This window comes from Theropithecus gelada, chromosome 9 (assembly GCF_003255815.1).
Source record: "Theropithecus gelada isolate Dixy chromosome 9, Tgel_1.0, whole genome shotgun sequence".
Classification (NCBI taxonomy): domain Eukaryota; kingdom Metazoa; phylum Chordata; class Mammalia; order Primates; family Cercopithecidae; genus Theropithecus; species Theropithecus gelada.
Window position 1 is genome coordinate 100098655 of NC_037677.1, and position 19585 is coordinate 100118239.

The 19585-nt window shown below is 50.0% G+C and overlaps 1 protein-coding gene across 1 annotated transcript; it reads right to left on the minus strand.

The window, feature by feature from the left end:
- Window positions 1-5074: 5074 nt before the first annotated feature.
- On the minus strand, window positions 5075-12527 carry CALHM3 (calcium homeostasis modulator 3). Its single transcript, XM_025397637.1, has 3 exons — window positions 12033-12527; window positions 8460-8715; window positions 5075-5975 (listed from the first exon to the last, which is right to left on the minus strand). The coding sequence occupies exons 1-3, from the start codon at window positions 12317-12319 to the stop codon at window positions 5484-5486; spliced, it is 1035 nt and encodes a 344-aa protein (XP_025253422.1). The 5' UTR covers window positions 12320-12527; the 3' UTR covers window positions 5075-5483.
- Between the last annotated feature and the right edge of the window lie 7058 nt (window positions 12528-19585).

Below are 19585 nucleotides of genomic sequence, written 5' to 3' on the forward strand. Positions count from 1 at the left end.
CTCCCCCCCAAGTCTATAGCATCAGCTCAGATCTTTTTTTGTCCAATCATATTTCTGCGTGGTTGTTTCCATACTCTGTTGAACCTAAGCATAAAAATGGACCATTTCCTCTGTGTCTTTGGGTCTTCATCCTGAAAACTCTGGCATCAAATTACTACGTATGCTTTTCTCCTGTTGATCTGCTTTTTGTCAGTGATTTTCAGTGAACTTTCATTGGGTGAAGGGGAAGTTTTCCCTCCCCTACAGTTCCTTCTTTAGAGAAGCCTTCCTGAACCTTCTGCTGAGACCAGTCCTGTGGACACAGGCTTTCAGAGCCCCTGGATGTACTTCCACTTCCAGCACTTAATACAATTGTAATTACTTTTTGAGGTGGGTGGGTTATTTAATATCTAGGGGCTCCCATTGTACCATAAAGGCTTAAAGTCTTCATCTGTTTTATTCACTACCATATGCCCATTGCTTAGCAAAGTGCGCCTAGTACATAAAGGACGCTCAGTAAGTATGAATGAAGAAATACACGAACAAGTGAATGAAGAAAAGAAGTGAACCTTGGACCAAGATAAATTTGTAAGGAGGCAAGAATTCAGACACAAAAGGGAGACAGCACGCACCTGCACAGCTCCGTGAGAAGAGAAAAGACGGTACACTTCTGAGACGGTACAGCTCTGTGAGATGAGTAGGGGGCGAAATGCCTGTACAAAGCTCACTGCCATGGCAGCTGCCACCAGATCACCTCCCACTGGCCTCCTCTAGACCCTCAGGGACCTCTCCCCATCCCACATGCCTCTCCCCATCAGAGCCAGTCAGCACAAGCAGGGAGAAGTCATTTCATGTGACTCCAAAGGGCTGGGCAGAGCTGAGCCCCAAATAGAGAACTCCCTCATTTTCTTCTTCTTTTTCCTTTTTCTTTTTTTGAGACAAAGTTTTGCTTTTGTTGCCCAGGCTGGAGTGCAATGGTGCGATCTTGGCTTACTGTAAAATCTGCCTCCCGGGTTCAAGCGATTCTCCTGTCTCAGCCTCCCAAGTAGCTGGGATTACAGATGTGCACCACCATGCCTGGCTAATTTTGTATTTTTAGTAGAGACAGCGTTTTACTATATATTGGCCAGGCTGGTCCCAATCCCCTGACCTTAGGTGATCCACCCACCTCGGCCTCCCAAAGTGCTGGGATTATAGGCATGAGCCACCGCACTCGGCCATCTTCTTTTTTTCTTAAGAGATGGGGTTTCGCCATCTTGCCCAGGTTGGTCTTGAACTCTGGCCTCCAGTGATACACTTGCCTCAGCCTCCCAACCTGCTGGGATTACAGGCATGAGCCACCGTGCCTGGCTGGACTCCCTCATTTTCAATGAGAGCCTTGGAAGTAGGAGCATGTTAGTGTGGACATGATTTCTCTGCTCCTATCGTAGTCTTTCGGTCCCAGTGCCCTTCCTCATATGGGGATGCTGAAGGTCTCTCTTGTATCATCGTCACAAATTGGGGCAGGTGCCCAGGGGTTTATATGAATCACATAGAAACCTACCCATCTGCTTGGCCAGGACTACCTCCCTGGGAGAGCAGTCCCCTCCCCTGGGAAGTTGGCAATGACCGGTGACTTTCCCTCTGTCCTCCCCCTGATCAGTTGCTCAGAAGCACCACTGGATTTGTTGGTCCTCCTCCCCCCATCTAGGAATTTTCTTCTCCCTGGCCTGCCTCTGGACTCTGCCTCTGTGATTAACCCTTTCTCTCCCTTGTGGTCTGCTCTTCCCACTCCAAAACTAAAAGTCTTAGTCCTTCCTCTTCTCACACAAGCCCCTCTTCTTGATGGCCCTATCCATTTCTGCAGCTGCACCATCCTCTCCACATGGGTGAACCCCAAATATCATCACTATTCCTGACCTTGCCACCAAGCACTTGTCTCTCATCCCCAAATGCCAGCAAGATAAAGTCAAAGTCCTGAGCTAAATCCTGGAGTCTCCTGCCATCTTCCCCTCCTTTTGCAAACCTAGCTGAGATGGCGACTGCAACTGCCCAGGCTGCATGAGGGTGGGGACTGGAACAGCCAATGTCCATGCTTCCAGTACATTCCTGCCTTGTCTGGCTGGCCACTGTGTCTCCCAAAGAAGGTCCACATACAGGACACAGTCAGGGGTTTGAAACCACACTGGGGACAGAAGAGGATGAAAGATACATTTGAAGGCTGTCAAGGACAGAGGATCAAGAGAATGTATTCCCAGGTACCGAGCTCAGGGAACGTGGCTTGATGGGCCTCCTGGGCCCTCTGGCCAAGGTCTTTTACTTTTGCCAGGCTGGACTGCACGCCTCTCCACTTGGCTCTTTGTTCACTTGTTATATCTCTGTCTCCACTTCCAGACTCGAAGCCCCATTAAGACAGGACTATCTGTCTTGCTCTCTGGCCACTCTAGGCATTCAGTGAGCATCTGCTGAATAAATAAATAGAACATGTTCTGCCCCTTGCCCAACTTTATGCCTTTGTTCTTTTTTTTTTTTTTTTGAGACGGAGTCTCCCTCCGTCGCCAGGCTGGAGTGCAGTGGTGTGATCTTGGCTCACTGCAACCTCCGCCTTCTGGGTTCAAGCAATTCTTCTGCCTCAGCCTCGCAAGTAGCTGGGACTGCAAGTGTGCTCCACCATACCCAGCTAATTTTTGTATTTTTAGTAGAGACGGGGTTTCACCATGTTGGCGAGGCTGGTCTCGATGTCTTGACCTCATGATCTGCCTGCCTCAGCCTCCCAAAGTGCTGTGATTACAGGCGTGAGCCACTGTGCCCAGCCTATGCCTTTGTTCTTAATTCTTCCCTTGAGATGCTCTGCACCCTCCCTCCATCTTTCTTTCCACATGTCAAAATCCTTCCCATCCTTAAGACCCATCCAAATGGTACCTTCATTGTGAAGCTTTCCCTCAACCCCTACCGCTGAGAGCCTCCTTCTCCCTGCTAACTCCCCATGGTACCTGGTTTGCGTTTATTAGATCACTTACACCTTATGCTTTGGATTATCATAATTTCTGTACCCACCTCTGTCCCCCTAATAGAGCGCCAAGTATAGCCTTTGCTCTCCTCTAGGCCTCTGCCCCTTGTTGATGACTCCCTCTCTCCCCAGTCCCTGCCCTGCAGACATCCTGCTATGGCCTCCATCAGCACAGATGTTGGCCCCAGACAGCCGACCCGGGTTCGCCCCATGCTTTTCTACTTCCTCAGCACAAGGAAGCACAGCTCCTTGAGGGCAGGGGCAGGCCATTGGTGTATTCTCTTCCCTATTCCCTGGCACAGTGCTTTCTATGCAGTAGGTGCTCTGTAAGTGCTCAGTATAGGAAGGTAAGAGTATCGATTGCAGTCGGCGCCTTTTTACTCCAGATGCTGCTTCCTTGGAGCCCAAAGCAGCCTCCCTAAGCCTCCTTTCCCCAGGCTGGGAGCTCACTCATGCAGACTGGGCCACCTCCAAGGTTTCCCTCCTTCCTCCGCACCCTATCACTGCTACAGCTTTGCCTAAACCAGGTCCCAACCCAGCGCTATTTCAGACATTTGCATGGTCTGACCACAGCCTGTAGGTGGGGAGGAGGCTGAGCTGCAGGGATTTTCTGGTCTCACAGGCCCTCTTGTCAAAAGCCCAGGAGCACAAAAGTTGCCTGATGAAGGGGGCTCCAGGGTGGGGGGCATCCAGGGGCCCCTGTACTTCCTGGGGTGCCGAGGAAGTAGAAAAGCATGGGGTGAACCCGGGTCTGCTTCCTGTGGCCACCATCTGTGCTGATGGAGGTGACCGCAGGGTGTCTGGGGGTGGGGGTAGGGAGTGGGGGCTGGATGAGTCATCAGGGAGGGGCAGAGGCCCAGAGGAGAGCAAAGGCTAAATCTTCCCCAAACCCTTCCTGTTTGGGCTGCCAGAGATGGAGTGGCAGTTTTGGTTTTTTTGTTTTTTGACACAGAGTTTCGCCCTTGTTGCCAGGCTGGAGTGCAGCGGTGTGATCTCTGCTCACTGCAACCTCTGCCTCCTGGGTTCAACCTATTCTTCTGCTTCAGCCTCCTGAGTAGCTGGGATTAAACGTGCCCACCACCACGCCTGGCTAATTTTTATATTTTTAGTAGAGTCGGGGTTTCACCATATTGGCCAGGCTGATCTCAAACTCCTGACCTCAGGTGATCTACCCGCCTCAGCTTCCCAAAGTGCAGGGATTACAGGCATGAGCCACTGAACCGGGCCTGGAATGGCAGTTTTTCCAGCAGAACTAACACCGGCATTTCAGGGGTTTTTGTCCCTGAGCTAGACCCCACACCCCTACTTTGCTCTGAGGAAATCCTCACCAGGGTGCCAACCTCTTGCTAAGGGCAGCAGTAGATACCTCTGGGAATTTCTAGGGGAGGGGGTCATCTTAGGAAGGAACCTTGCTGAGCCCAGGGCTCAGGCTAGCAGTGGGGCAAGGGTACGTGGAAGGTGAAGGAGGAGCGCCTGCCCCCGCTGCAGGAGAGCAGAAGGCTGAGAGGAGCAGCATCTTGAAGGAGGAGGACCCAGGCAGGGCTGCTTGGCCTTGGTTGGCTAGAATTGGTGGAGCCTGGGAAGGCTGGAGCTGGGAGAGTCAGCCCCTTGACATTCAAACACAGAAAAATCCCCTCAACAGGAAAATATAAAAGTAGTCATCTGTAGTAGCCAGCAAGAGGCACTAACTAGTGGTTTCAAAAGGAACTCAACTAGCAGAGTTTGCTAGAACTTACTATGAGAACCTTGGTATAAGCTGCTAGAAACCCCAGATAATTAAAGACAATTACACAGCCCGGGCGTGGTGGCTTGGAGCTCCTGCCAGCACTTTGGGAGGCCGAGGAGGGCAGATCACCTGAGGTCAGGGGTTCGAGAGCAGCCTGATCAACATGGTGAAACCCTGTCTCTACTAAAAATACAAAATTAACTGGGTGTCGTGGCGCATTCTTGTAGTCCCAGCGACTCGGGAGAATGAGGCAGGAGAATCGCTTGAACCCAGGAAGCAGAGGTTGCAGTGACCCAAGATCGCACCATTGCACTCCAGTCTGGGCAACAGAGCAAAACTTCATCTCAAAAAAAAAAAAAGACAATTACACAAATGAAACCAGGCAAGAGACTAAGGTAATTATTATTATTTAGAATTGACTTTTAGAACCCAGAACCCATGACAGATCTATTTAGACTTTTGCTACTCAAAGTTTAGTCCACTGACCAAAAGTACATCAGTATTACCAGGGAGCTTGTTCCAAATGCAGAATCTCAGAATCGGTCCTGGCTACGCTGAGTCTGCACCTGTATTTAACAAGGCCTTCAGTGAACCGAGTCCACATTAAAGTTTGTGAAGCACACTGGAGGCCACACCCAGAAACTAGGCAGAGATTGGGCTACTTGAAAAAGAAGGCTAACAAGAGTTAGGGTGCCTGCTGTGGGGTCCCCATGGCCTGGAAAGCCTCCAGACCTTTGTCAGAGCGGCATTTCACCTGCGAATACTGCCGCTTCAAGCCTGGCCAGGACCCTACACGTCGGTGTGTTGGGACAGCCTCGTGCCCAGTGCGAAGGTAGGGGCGCGATGGCTAAGGCCACCCCCACAGAGCCCGGGGGATGCAGCGAGGTCCAGCGGGGGCTTGCGGGAGTACCAGGTGCTCAGGAGGCGGTCCACCTGCTCCCGGCTGGAGATTGCGCGCAGGTGGGCCTTCCCGCTTCCACTGTCCAGGACTTCTGGGGGCTCAGGCACTGCAGGGGGCTCGGGGCTCCTGCCTGCATTGTCCCGGTGCAGCCCCCGTCCCTGCAGCTCACTCTGCATGCTGGCGAAGAAGTGCAGCACGCAGCGGTGCGCGAAGTCCCGCGCATGCTCACAGCAGGTCTCGTCGAAGAGCTTCTGCTCCAGGTCCACGTAGTTGCTCCAGTATCTACGCTGCAGGAAGCCTGTCTGGTCGAAGCAGGGCCTCAGGCAGCGGGCCAGAAAGGCCGCGATGATCAGCAGCAGGGTGACACTCCAGCCGATGGCCTGCAAGGTAAGAAGGCCCGAGGTTAGGTGTGAGTGGGGCCTAATCCTATACATATGTATTTATGAATACGTATGTGAATGTTGCAAATTTAATTTGACCATGTCTACATAATATTCTTCATTTTCCAATGGATTCAAATACTCCTTAGATAATTTAACTGCAGTATACCACTCCAAACATCATAGTCATTAATCAGAGTATTGAATGAAATGGGAAATAAATTGAGAAGAATGAACACAAAGAAAACTGTGATCATCAGATTACATGTCCTCTTTTGTATCCCTGTGGCCTTGTAAAGTGAATTAACTCTTAGAGCATCTGCTACTTGAGGAATTGTCCTGTATAGTGTGGCAAAGGTATTCCAAAGTCCCTCCTTTTACATTTCCCATCCATCCTTCCTCAAATCTATGCACCTTCCTATTCAGTCATCCGTCCTGCCAACCATCCTTCATCCATGCATCTATTCTCCCTTCCATTCATTCTCTCATCCTTGTATCCATCCACCCATTCAACCATCTCTCCACCCATCCAATCATCCATCCTCTTGTCTTACTGTAAATCTGTCACCTTCCCATCCAGTCAAGCTCCTAACTATCCTTCCATCTGTCCATCATCCATCCATCTCTTTTCCCATTCATTCATGCTCCCATATGCTCCTCCTTTCTTCCCTTGATCTATCTACTCATCCACCCCCTATCCAACCATCCATCATCCGTCCTCTCATCTTTTTTTAAATTTATTTTTATTTTTTGAGATGGAGTCTCGCTCTGTTGCCCAGGCTGGAGTGCAATGGTGCGATTCAGCTCACTGGAACCTGCGCCTCCTGGGTTCAAGCCATTCTCCTGCCTCAGCCTCCCAAGTAGCTGGGATTACAGATGTGCACCACCACGCCCAACAAATTTTTGTATTTTTAGTAGAGACGAGGTTTCACCATGTTGACCAGGCTGGTCTCAAACTTCTGACCTCATGTGATCCACCCGCCTCGGCCTCCCAAAGTCTGGGATTACAGGTGTGAGCCACCACGCCCGGCCCCCCTCATCTTTTTATCCAGTCCTTTGTCATCCTTGTGTGTGCTTATCTGTCTGTCTTCCCATCTAGGCATCCACTGTGTTATATTTGGTGGGAGGCACTGTGCTAGGAACTGGGGGCTCAGTCATTGCTCTCACAGAGCTCTTACCTTAGTGGAGGAAATAGACAATTAAATAGGCGATGACTGGGTACGTGTCATAGAGAGGGAGTCCAGAGGAGGGACACCCAACCTGACCTGGAGGGCCGAGACTGAAGGCTGAATGACAGTGACACACAATAGGAACAGGGGACAGTGTTCCCAGCCAGGAGTGAGGACAAACTGAAGTAGTTCTCTAAAGCTGGAGCCCACACCTGGCAGACTCCTCTCCCTCCTCTCTACCTTCCAAAGCCATAGTCTCTTTAAGGCCCAGCTTGAGACCTGGGGCAGTTGTGTGGACCTGGAGCAGGGAAGTCACATCTTTAAACCAAGGGACATATTTGAATCCTTATCATTTACAGAAGTGATTTCCACAATTTACAAAGCTCTCTCATTTGGCATTTCACTAGACTCCCCCCAACATCACTAGATTTAAGGTGAGTATTTTATACACGAGAGCAGAAAAGCAAACAACTTGATAAACTTTACATGACTGATAACTTACAGCTGAGTAAGGATTCAAACCCTGGTCTCACTGCAAATTCCATGCTCTTTCCACCGAACTAGGAAAAGCCTAGAGTGTTGAAGCCTGCAGGGACCATCAAGATGGAGGAGACCAAGCTCCTCTGTATTTTACATGAGAAACTGAGGTCCAGAGGGGTAGTCCCATGGCCAAGGTCACAGTCTGAGCCAGAATCAAGTGCATCCTGCACCCGGGTCCTCCCTCCATTGCACTGCTGGCCAGCCCATGAGCCTGTCAGCCTCCCCAAGGGGCAGGGGCTATGTCTTTATTATCTATAGGTGGAATCTGGAGTCTAGGCTGGGGGCAGAGCTGGGGTTTGTCCCCCAAGATAATAGAGTTGGTGCCTTTTGGGAAGACCGGCATCTGGAGAGAGCCTACATTGTTGGAAGGTGATTAAGAGGAATAATGACACTCCTTCGGATCCCTGCTCTGCCTCTTATAAGCTGTGTGACTTTGGCCTTATGAACTAAACTCTCAGAGCCTGCTTCCTCACCTGGAGAATGGGAGGATAATGGTTGTTCCACAAATGAAATGGAATAATACATATAAAATGCTCACTGCAGTGCCTGGCACATAAATGCTCAATAAGTGGAGATTAGTATTATTTCTCACGGGTGGGAAGAAGGTGTGCAGTGGGCGCAGGCAAGGCAGAGCAGTGGTCTCCAGCGCTTCCCTGCCTCCTGGGAATGGACTGAGCCCATCATCTGTTCCTCCTCACCACCCCCCACCCCACTCCAGAACCAATGCGGGGGATTGGTGAAGGTGCAAGGGCCAGGGGAGGATCACCCCAGTTACCTGTGACAGGCACCGCAGGTAGCGAGACACTGCCTTCCGAGCAGGGCTATTCCTGACCAGCTCATCCTCTTTGCAGGGAACCTTGGCCAGGAAGAACTGTACCTGGCTGGGGGTCATGTTGGCAAAGTCCAGAAACTTCTCAGGGTCCACAGAGTTGCTGAAGGCACACACGAAGCACTTCCCATCAAGGAGGGCCAGCAGGATCCAGACCAGGGGGGCGGCCAGCGCCCTCTGCAGCACAGAGGAGCACATGTACCTGGGAGCAGAGGAAGGAGGGGGGTCACAGGGAGCAGCTGGAAGTCAGCTGCAGCAGGGGAGATGCAAGGATGGACTGCTGGGAAGTCCCAGGCCGGGTTACATCAGACTGCAGCTCTCAGTATAGAGGTCTCAGGCCGGGTTACATCAGACTGCAGCTCTCAGTATAGAGGTCTCAGCAACAGACACAGGGAAGAAGGAGGGCTGGGGCCCCTGGGATCCCCAGGACTGGAGCATTGAGGAGTTGGCATTCCTCCTGCTCTAGGTCTTGCAACAGACACTGCTGGTGCCTTGCCCATGCCAGAGGCATCTGTGGCTGCCGTGTCTGGTTCTATTCACAGGGAGGGCCCGAGGGCCTCCTACCTCGAGCACCTGCATTGTTCTGCCCCTGGGGCTTTGGAGGATTTTTTGCTCCAGAGAGGGGTAGGCTGGAAACACTGAAAAGTTAACCCCCAAATCAACCTTCAACCCCAGAGGGCTGGGGCCTTGTGGATCAATATCCCAGCTTCTTAAATCCTCAGTGGGACAATTCTGAGATGTGTTCTATGTATGCCCTTAGGGGGTCCCCTGAAGGATTGAGCCCCAGTTGCCCACTCATTATCACATTCCCTCCAGAGCCTGCTTTTGGAGGAGAGCCTAAGCTAAGACAGCCCTGCCCAGTAACCCTCCAAAAGCAGCACCTCTAACACCCCCACCCACAAAGCATCCCAGGAGCCCACCCTCTGACCGGCCTCTGGCGCCTTTCCTGGTCAGCTCTGCCCCTGCCTGCAGTGACTTCGACTGAGTGTTGGCCACAGGACAGGAGTCCATTGGAGCTGTGCCCACTGGACCCCAGAGGAAAAGGCCAGGGACACACCCAGTGCCTGTGACCACCCTTGCACAGCTGAATTGCAGGCAGATGTGATCCCTGAGAACATGGAACAGAGGCTGCGCGCAGGTGCACTGGATGCAAATGTTGTTTCTGAATTGGATTGTACACAAAACATCCAATGGTGTATGCCAGGCATGTGCGTGTGTGACCTATCCAGTGTGAACTGTAAATATGTTCTAGGCAGTGGTAGCTTTAGCATTTTCTTTTCTTTTTTTCTTTTTTGAGAGGGAGTCTTGCTCTGTCGCACAGGCTGGAGTGCAGTGGCACGATCTCGGCTCCCGGGTTCAAGCGATTCTCCTTCCTCATCCTCCTGAGTAGCTGGGACCACAGGTGCACACCACCACGCCCAGCTAATTTTTTGTAGTTTTTAGCAGAGACGGAATTTTGCCATGTTGGCCAGACTGGTCTCGAACTTCTGACCTCCGGTGATCCACTTGCCTTGACCTCCCAAAGTGCTGGGATTACAGGCGTGAGCCACCATGCCTGGCCTTGGCTTTAGCATTTTCTATGGAGGGCAATGTGGTCAGAAGATGCAACTGGGGACTCGTTATGAAGTTACATTAGATATGTTTGACAACACCTCTACCATCCATATCAGAGAATAGGGGAGAGGAGGAGATGGTGAGTGAGTGAAAGCCCACCTAGCCCCTTCCGTCACTGCCTGCACATCTAGAGCACTTAGAGATTTGTCCCAAAACAGGAAAGGCAGCTGTTCCAACTTGGCCTGTTCAGTCAACCTGGGTTTGAATCTGAGCAGTGCCACTTCCTGGCTGTGGGAGCTTGGTACAGTTACTTAACTTCTCTGTGCCTCAAGTTTCTATCCTTAAAAATGGGTCCAATAAAGGTGCAGCCTGAGAACTCAGGTAGAATTCAGAGAGGCCATGCACTCAAAGCACTTAGCACAGAGCTTGGCCCTGTGTGGGTATACAATGAATTACTCAACTCCAGCGGACTTTGCTACAGAGTGCCATGCATGTGCTGGGCTCTGAGGACACGGTGTGCAGTAGGTAGGGTCCTCACCCTAGGGAGCTTACAAGAGAGGGAACACAGCCTTTAAGCCAATCATTGCCTCTCACTACATGCAAAAAACTGCTATGCATGTCATGGGATGGCCCTTCAAGCATATGGTGAATTATATTCCGTGGCCAGTGTGACAGATGTGGAGATGTGGTATTGGGGCTCAGAAAACGATACCCCAAAATGAAGACCTCAGAAGCAAAAGTTTTTTTAACCTTCTCCTGTCCCCCCACCTGCTCCCCTTCCCCTTCCCCCAACCCAATCTCTCTTTTTTTTTTTTTTTTGAGAAGGAGTCTTGCACTGTCGCCCAGACTGGAGTGCAGTGGCGTGATTTCGGCTCACTGCAGCCTCCGCCTCCCGGGTTCAAACGATTCTCCTGCCTCAGCCTCCCGAGTAGCTGGGATTACAGGCGTGTGCCACCATGCCTGGCTAATTTTTGTATATTTAGTAGAGACGAGGTTTCACCATGTTGGCCAGGCTAGTCCCGACTTCAGGTGATCCGCCGGCCTCAGCCTCCCAAAGTGCTGGGATTACAGGCGTGAGCCACCACGCCCATTCCCCCCACCCAATCTCTGGCTCCTTATTCTCCCCCAAGGCTAGCCATAGAAACTAGAATCCCTCTTCCCCAAGGTGGGTCATAGAAACCAGAACCCCTTTTCTCCAAAGCTGTCACCATAAAACCTAAAAATATGACTCTAACTTCCCCCCGCCTTTCTGTCTAAAAACTGGCCATAAAGAAACGATCTGACCTACCTAGTTCCACTGTAGGTCATCAGACTCCCTTCTAGAGAGGGTCCTGCCCGTGTCTGGGAGAAAGGAACGCTGTATAGAGAGGCCAGGAAGAACCTAGATGGCCTTGCTGAGTTTCCCCACTCCGTCTATAGCCTTAGTTCATCCCTTTTTTAATCCAATTCTATTTCTGCATGGCTCTCCAGACCTTGTTGAACCTAAGCATACAAATGGACCATTTCCCCTGTATCTTTAGGTCTTTATTCTGAAGTCTTCTGCGGCACATAAAACGATAATCAAATAAATTTGTATGCCTTTTCTCTTATTAATCTGCCTTTTGCCAGTTGATTTTCAGCGGAACTTCAGAGGGCAAAGAGGAAGTTTTCCCACAGCCCCTAGAGTGGCCTGGGTAATTGAGAATTCTGTGTCATTCCTATGTTTACAGCACTGGCCATGGAAAGGTGACAAATGATAGAAACAGAAACATGTTTCCAGAGTGGAAACTGGCAAGTGGGTCTCTATGAGTCGATAATTCCTAGCTGGGGAAAGGAGAGGGTGCACCTGGCAGTACCTATAGGGTGGGTGGAGAATCCCCTGATAATGAGGATAGTTGGGGTTTGGGGGTGCACTTGGCAGTGCCTGTGGGTGGCTGGGGAGCCCCTGGTAAAGCCCATGGGTCACTGAGTGGTGTGGGACCGCACCTGATGATGCCTGGGTCCTTCCTCCGGTGCCCTGCGGGCCGGCGCCACTCCTCGACCATCACCACAGACTGCCGGTTGGCGAGGAGGCCGCAGAGAAACAGGGCGAGCGGGGGCGCGAGCAGCAGACCCAGGCCGTAGAGTGCATTGTAGCGCGCCAGGCAGGGACAGTTGAAGTCAAAGGAGGAGTACAGCTTGACGGTGACCACAGCCAGCAGCAGGCAGATGCCATTCATCACTGACTCTGAGCTTGACTGGAAGTGCTGGAAGAGCATGCGGAATTTATCCATGACTCCAGCCTGGGTGGGTGGGCAGCCGTCGGGTGGGCTCAGTGAGGCTCTGGCCACCTTCCTGGTGTCTGCTGCACTGGGGATGAGCCTGGGATCTGTAAGAGGGTCTCTCTCGGCTTCCAAGGGCCTGAGGGGTCAAGGAGGAAGCAGTGTCCAGGCCCCAGCCCAGACTCCCGGGGTCCAGCAGGCACTTAAGGCAGGGACAGGCTCTCTCCACAAAGGCTCCCCTCCCCAACCCAATGGTCCCCTGGTGCCACTCCCGTCCTCTCTGGGGGAATGAGTCACCCTCTGTGACCAGCCAGCCCAAAGCACCTCTAGGCAAATGGGCCCCGCCCTGTCACTCCATTCCTCCCGGCCCATTTCTCTTTGCTTTAGGGTCTGGATGCTCAGGCTTAACAGCTGTCGGGGCTTCCTTTGGGGCACAGGCAAATTCTGGGTGTGGTGAGGCAAAGATGCCGATGGAGCCAAAGTATATTTTCTGGTCTTGATGAAAAGCATGACTTTGAACTTGTCTCGGAGACGAAGTAAAACAACAGCAACAACAACAACAAAATATGACGACTCAGCTCAGCCCAGAGAGATTTCATATTGGCTTTCAGGCTAGCAGGAGCCAGAAGGGGCACCTATTCTTGCCTGAAGGCTTCCTGGAAGAGGAGACCCTTGAGAGGAGTCTTCAACCATGTTCCAGCATTTGCCATGAAAGGGATAGCGGAAGGGGATGGCCTCCCTTGGAGACGTGCTAACCATGTGCATTAACCACTGGGTGCCCATGGGAGAGGCTGCTCAAGTGCCACGCCCACACCTGCATGGCTTTCCCCCCGCCCTTCTTCCGTGTGACGTGTGACGGACATGCATTTGAAATCACTGCTTCTCCTAACTCTCCGAGGTCACTAGGTCTCTCCTTGTGTCTCAGTTCCAGCCTCTCTGAAGGATGACAGCCCAGATGTTTGAGGGACTCCTGAAACCTGCAAAATGAATTTTGTAAAGGTTACTTAGCCCATATTTTAAGTCAGATCATCCCAAATAAGTCTTGCAAGTTTCATGACCATCTGTGTGGTCTGTACTTCTGATGAAGACAGCCAGAAACCTGGGTCTTACTTATTATTATTATTTTTTTGAGACAGAGTGTTGTTCTGTCACCTAGGCTGGAGTGCAGTGGTAGGATCTTGGTTCACTGCAGCCTCTGCCTCCCAGGTTCAAGTGATTCTACTGCCTCAGCTTCCAAGTAGCTGGGATTACAGGCACCCACCACCACGCCCAGCCAATTTTTGTATCTTTAGTAGAGACGGGGGTTTCGCCATGTTGGTCAGGCTGGTCTTGAACTCCTGACCTCAGGTGATTCTCCCGCCTTGGCCTTCCAAAGTGTTGGGATTACAGGCATGAGTCACTGAGCCAGGCCACTTAGTTTTTTTACTTTCCATATTTGTATGTTACTCTGGGTCCTATGAGACAGATTTCCCTGTGTGAGGGAAACGAGGAGGCACTGGAGAAGATGGGGAGAGCCACCAGTGGTCCTGTGAGTCTGACTCTGAGTGGAGGAGAGGGCGGGGCAGGGGTGAGAAACCCTTCAAGCCAGGAGGACAATCACCACTACATCTTCAGGTGGGTACAGCCCCAGAGGGGCTGTCGGAGCTCACATACCCCGGTGGGGACAGAGTCAGAGAGGAAGCTGGGATCCTCCGTCTGTGCTTTTCAGCCTTAGTCCCCACCGGGCTGCTGACCAGAAAAGTGGACTGTTCTGGCCCAAGGCCAGACTTCATGACCCTGAACCAGCAGGGCTGGTGTGGAGCAGACGGAGAGCGAACTGGGCTGCGAGGGTCATGAGCACCCCTCAATTCCATTCTAGTCTCAGGGAGGGATAGAGTGTCCTGAGGGTCCCCAGCCACTCTAACCTTGGGAGTCTCCAGAAAAGAATAGACAATGCTTCTGGAAAAACACTTTGAAGAAAACTGGGTCAAAGACTCCGGGCCAACCTTTTCACAGCTGCAGCCTTTGAGAGAGAATACAGAGCTACCAGGTCAGCTTGGGTCCCTGGAGCCCTGCAGAGCAACAGGTGCTGAGTGACTGCAGTGGGGCTGGCCCTTGCCAGGTATTTACAGGAAATACTTCAGCAAAGAAACAGGCCAGAAAGAAGCCCACTACAAAAGGGATATTATCTGTCAAAGAGAGGGGATGGCTTAATTTTTTTTTTAATCTCCATTTTCTGAATTGTCTACTTTTATAATAGTAGACATAATAAATCATTATTATAATCATAATAATGATTTTTAACTATTTCCAGTAAAAATCACAAAATATTTTAATTGGAAAAACATAAAAAGATAAAAGGACAAGGCAAAAAGGAGAATCCCATTTTGTTGCCTGGAGCCTGGCCCTGCTGAACGAGTAGGGGGAGAAATAGAGGGAGCAATACGTGGAGAAAGGCTTATTTTACTCACACATAGGGAAAGATATTAAATTGCAGATCTGGCCTGGTGCGGTGACTCACGCCTGTAATCTCAGCACTTTGGGAGGCTGAGGCAGGCAGATTGCCTGAGCTCAGGAGTTTGAGACCAGCCTGGCCAACATGGCAAAACCCCATCTCTACTAAAAATACAAAAAATTAGCTGGGGGTGGTGGTGCATGCCTGTAATCCCAGCTACCTGGAAGGCTGAGGCATGAGAATTGCCTCTCTTGAGACTGAGGCACGAGAATTGCTTGAACCCAGGAGGCAGAGGCTACAGTGAGCCCACCCAGATCATGCCACTGCTCTCCAGCCTGGGTGACAAAGAGAGACTAAAAAAAAAATTACATTTTTCTTTTTAAATAATGATTTACATCTTTAAAAAAAACAGTTATAAATATGTGTTAATTTGCAATTGGAAGATATTTATAGAATAAATCTTTGGTTCTTTTTTTTTTTTTTTTTTTTTTTTTTTGAGACGGAGTCTCGCTGTGCTCCCAGGCTGGAGTGCAGTGGCGCGATCTCGGCTCACTGCAAGCTCCGCCCCCCGGGTTCACGCCATTCTCCCGCCTCAGCCTCCCAAGTAGCTGGGACTACAGGCGCCCGCTACCGCGCCCGGCTAGTTTTTTGTATTTTTAGTAGAGACGGCGTTTCACCATGTTAGCCAGGATAGTCTCGATCTCCTGACCTTGTGATCCACCCGCCTCGGCCTCCCAAAGTGCTGGGATTACAGGCTTGAGCCACCGCGCCCGGCCCGGTTCTTTCTTTCATGTTATTTTGTTTTATTTTCAAATTGGAGTCTTGCAGATGTATTCTTGGGGGTCCTCCAGATTTTCTTTGATCTTTGCAAAGTAGTCTGGATATTGTTTGAGAAACACTGGCTTCATCATTCTTGGAGTTCCTATTATTGACAGGGCTGTTTAGGACTAGATGCCCCCTATTGGAGAAACTCATTGTATGTGATGTGTGAGAGATGTGTCTATGTACTTGTGTATGCATGTGTGTACACATGTATGTGTATGTGTGTAGTGCATGTGTACATATTTGGTGTGTGTATGCATGTGTGTTTTTATAAATATGGGTGTGGCCATCTTCCTACTTTGTATATGGTGAGTATGCCCTCCCCTGACGGTTCTTTCTCTTCTTTTTCCTTCACAGGGAAGGCATTCAACATTGAATAGCCTGACAAGTCCACTTCTCAGGACTGGGAGACTATTGTTTTGTGTGTCTAGCAGAGTGCGGTGCCCTTTCTGTCTCTCGGTGGCCCGATTCTCTGCTTCCCTGAGGACACAGGCCTTTGAGGGGTCCTGGCAGACCCGGGGAAAGCAACGTGGCACTTCTGTGGGTCCCACTCTGGGGACTCCACAGAGCCGCGTAGCCCTGAGGGTGGAGAGAGGCTGGAAATGAAATGGGGCCTTCTAACAGATGGCACTGGAACAACTGGCTAGCCATTCGGGAGCAATCCCTACTTCATGCTTCATACCAAAATAATTTTCACATGGTTCAAAGATTCAACATAAAAATTAAAATCATAAAAATTCTACAGGAAAATGTATGTGAATTTATTCATAATCAGAGGCTAAGGAAGGCCTTTGGGAACCGACCCCAGAATTTAGTAGCTGTAGAGGAGAAGATGGACAAGTAAGAGCCATAAAAATTAGAAGCTTCTATGGGCAAACATACCAATAAACAAAATAAAAATAACAAACTGAAAGAAGGGTATTTGCCACACATAAGCCTCTTTTCCTTAATTTGTGGAAGGCTCATATAAATCAATACAAAAGATGAACAATCCTAAGAAAAATGGGTAAAGGATTTGAACAGGCTATTTGAAAAAAAAAAAAAAAAAGAGAGAGAGAAAAAAGTGACCAAACATTCTGGAAAAATTCTAATCCTCATTCATAATTCAATAAGAAACGAAACCACCAGGTGCCTTTAAAAATTTCCAAGTTGTTAGCAACTGAAAGATTGATAATTCCCAGTGTTGATGAGGCTTAAGGAAATAGCTACTTGCATACATGTATGGTTGGAGTACAAATTGGTAGGTTTTTTGTGGAGCAGTTTGGCAGTACATTTAAAGCAAAAATTTAAATACACATGCCCTTTGACTTAGTAATTACAAAGTCTGCATTCATCCCGTGGGTAGCTTTGCAGAAGTAGCCACTATAAACAAACAAGAATGTTCATTATAGCTCTTTTAATGACAACCAAACTGGAAACAATCTAAATTTCATCAACAGGGGACTGTTTAAATAAAATATGACACAGTCATAAAATGGGATCCATGCAGCCATTAGAAGAATGAAGCAGGCCAGGTGTGGTGGCTTATACCTGTAATCCCAGCACTTGGGAGGCCGAGGTGGATGGATTACCTGAGGTCAGGAGTTCGAGACCAGCCTAGCCAACATGGTGAAACCCTGTCTCTACTAAAAATACAAAAAAATTAGCTGGGCATGGTGGTGTGTGCCTGTAATCCCAGCTGCTCAGGAGGCTGAGACAAGAGAATCCCCTGAACCCGGCAGGCGGGGGTTGCAGTAAGCCGAGATCCAGCCACTGCACTCCAGCCTGGGTGCTACAGAGTGAGATTCCATCTCAAATAATAATAATAATAAAATATTATTATTGACGTAAAACAAAATAATCAGGTTTAAATCTTAACATTGTTTCTGACTGAGGAACAGAACATGGAACTGTTTTCCTGGTTGATAATACTTTTTAAATTTTTTCTTTTTGAGACAGGGTCTCACTCTGTTGCCCAGGTTGGATGCAGTGGCACGATCATGGCTCACTGTAGCCTCAGGCTCCTGGGTTCAAGTGATCCTCCCTCCTCGGCCTCCCAAAGTGTTGGGATTGCAGGCATGAGCCACGGTACCCGACTATAATACATTTTTTACTCCTGTTTCTCTAAGAAGAGACAAATAAGCCTGAATTTTAGAATGTTATTTTCTCTTCCCTCTCTTACATGACTAAGAAACTATAAAGGTAGATTTTCTGCCCAAACAGAAATGATGCTACAAGACTATGAAGAGCGGGGCTGGTGCTCTGGCTAGGAGATCCTGTGACCATCGCATGTGACACTACATGTTGGGCCAAATGCAGAGACCTAGGGGCAAAGACAGGCAGGCTGCTTTGGGGGAAGAGGGCACCTGGATAGAGTTTCAGCTCTGAGGGTGATCGGGTACACAGAGGGCCAGGCTAGGAAGCACCTCTGTTGTTGACCACACACCCTCAAGCTCTGGCCATGTAGTGACAGATGTTCCCTAGACATCTGCAGAGTGCCAGGGGCTGGGCTCGTGCAGACGCCCGTACTGGGTAACTGGCCACAGTCAGAGGGGGCATCCTGGTGTGAGTATGGGCGCTCTGGAGGACTGTGACTCAGCTGAAGTTTGGGGACCCTTGGCCTTAGTCCTGGGAGAGTCTCTGCAGGGAGCTTTGGCCTTCCATCCTACGGTCACCATGACAGGGAGAGCTCCTCTGCTGCCAGAGACCCCATCTCAGGATGAAAGGTGAAAAGTGGCCTCAGTGAAGGGCACATACTCAGAGAGGAACATCTCAGTGATTGAAGAGGGGGCCAGTTTCCTCAATGATATATTTTCTTTACCATGAAGTAGCTGATGGAAACTATAAGGGTATATGTTTTCCCAGCAAAACTCTTTTCATTTTGAAAGAGGAAAAGAGCAATCCGTAAACATGTATTTATTTATTTTTGGTTTTGAGACAGGGTCTCACTCACCTAGGCTGGAGTGCAGTGGCGTGATCACTGCTGGTTGCTGTCTCAATCTCCCCAGGCTCAGGTGATCCTCCCACCTCAGCCTCCTGAGTAGCTGGGTCTACAGGTGCACACCACCATGCCTGGCTAATTTTTGTTTCTTTGGTAAAAATGAGTTCTCACTATGTTGCCCAGGCTGGTCTTGAACTCCTGGGCTCAAGCAATCTGCCCACCTCAGCCTCCCAAAGTTCTGAGATTACAGGCATGAGCCACTGCATCTGGCCTCGTAAACTTTTTTTTTTTTTTGAGATGGAGTTTCGCTCTTGTTGCCCAGGTTGGAGTGCAATGGCACGATCTTGGCTCACTGCAACCTCCACCTCCTGGGTTCAAGCGATTCTCTTGCTTCAGCCTCACGAGTAGATGGGATGCACCACCCAGTTACTTGGTGGCATGCGTGGCGGCATGTGCCACCACGCCCCACTAATTTTGTATTTTTAGTAGAGACGGGAGTTTCTCCATGTTGGTCAGGCTGGTCTCAAACTCCCAACCTCAGGTGATCCGCCCACCTCGGCCTCCCAGAGTGCTGGGATTACAGGTGTGAGCCACCGCGCCTGGCCCTGGTAAACATTTTTAAGGTGTTTTGAATGGCTTGAGGGCTCCCCAAAAACTTCTGTCAGAGACAAAGGGGATTCCAATGGAGTTCTAGTGTCACCTAGTGGTGGCTGGAGGGAGGAACTGGGGTGAGAGGAAGGGAGAGGCGGGACACACAGCAGGTCTGCTCTTTCCGCTGAGAGAAACCTTCCTGGGAAGAGAGCTGCCCTTGGGTGTGCCTGGGTCTGCTCTGGGGAAGGGTGCGTGGAAGGGAGATGTCACACTGCCAGCAGCAAGTGGAGAAAAGTCTGCTCGCTGTCCTGGGTCTCACGCTAAAGGCATTTGGTGTGATTTAATGCTGCTGGCTTCTTGGAGTGATGCCTCCTGACTCCTATTTGTCTTTCAACTTTGGCCATGAAGGAGTGTTACATTTTTATGTGGTCATATTTATGATACTTTTCCTTTATGATTCTCTGGTCTTTGTAACATTCTTGGAAGAGTCTGCCTGCCAAGTAAAGGCCAT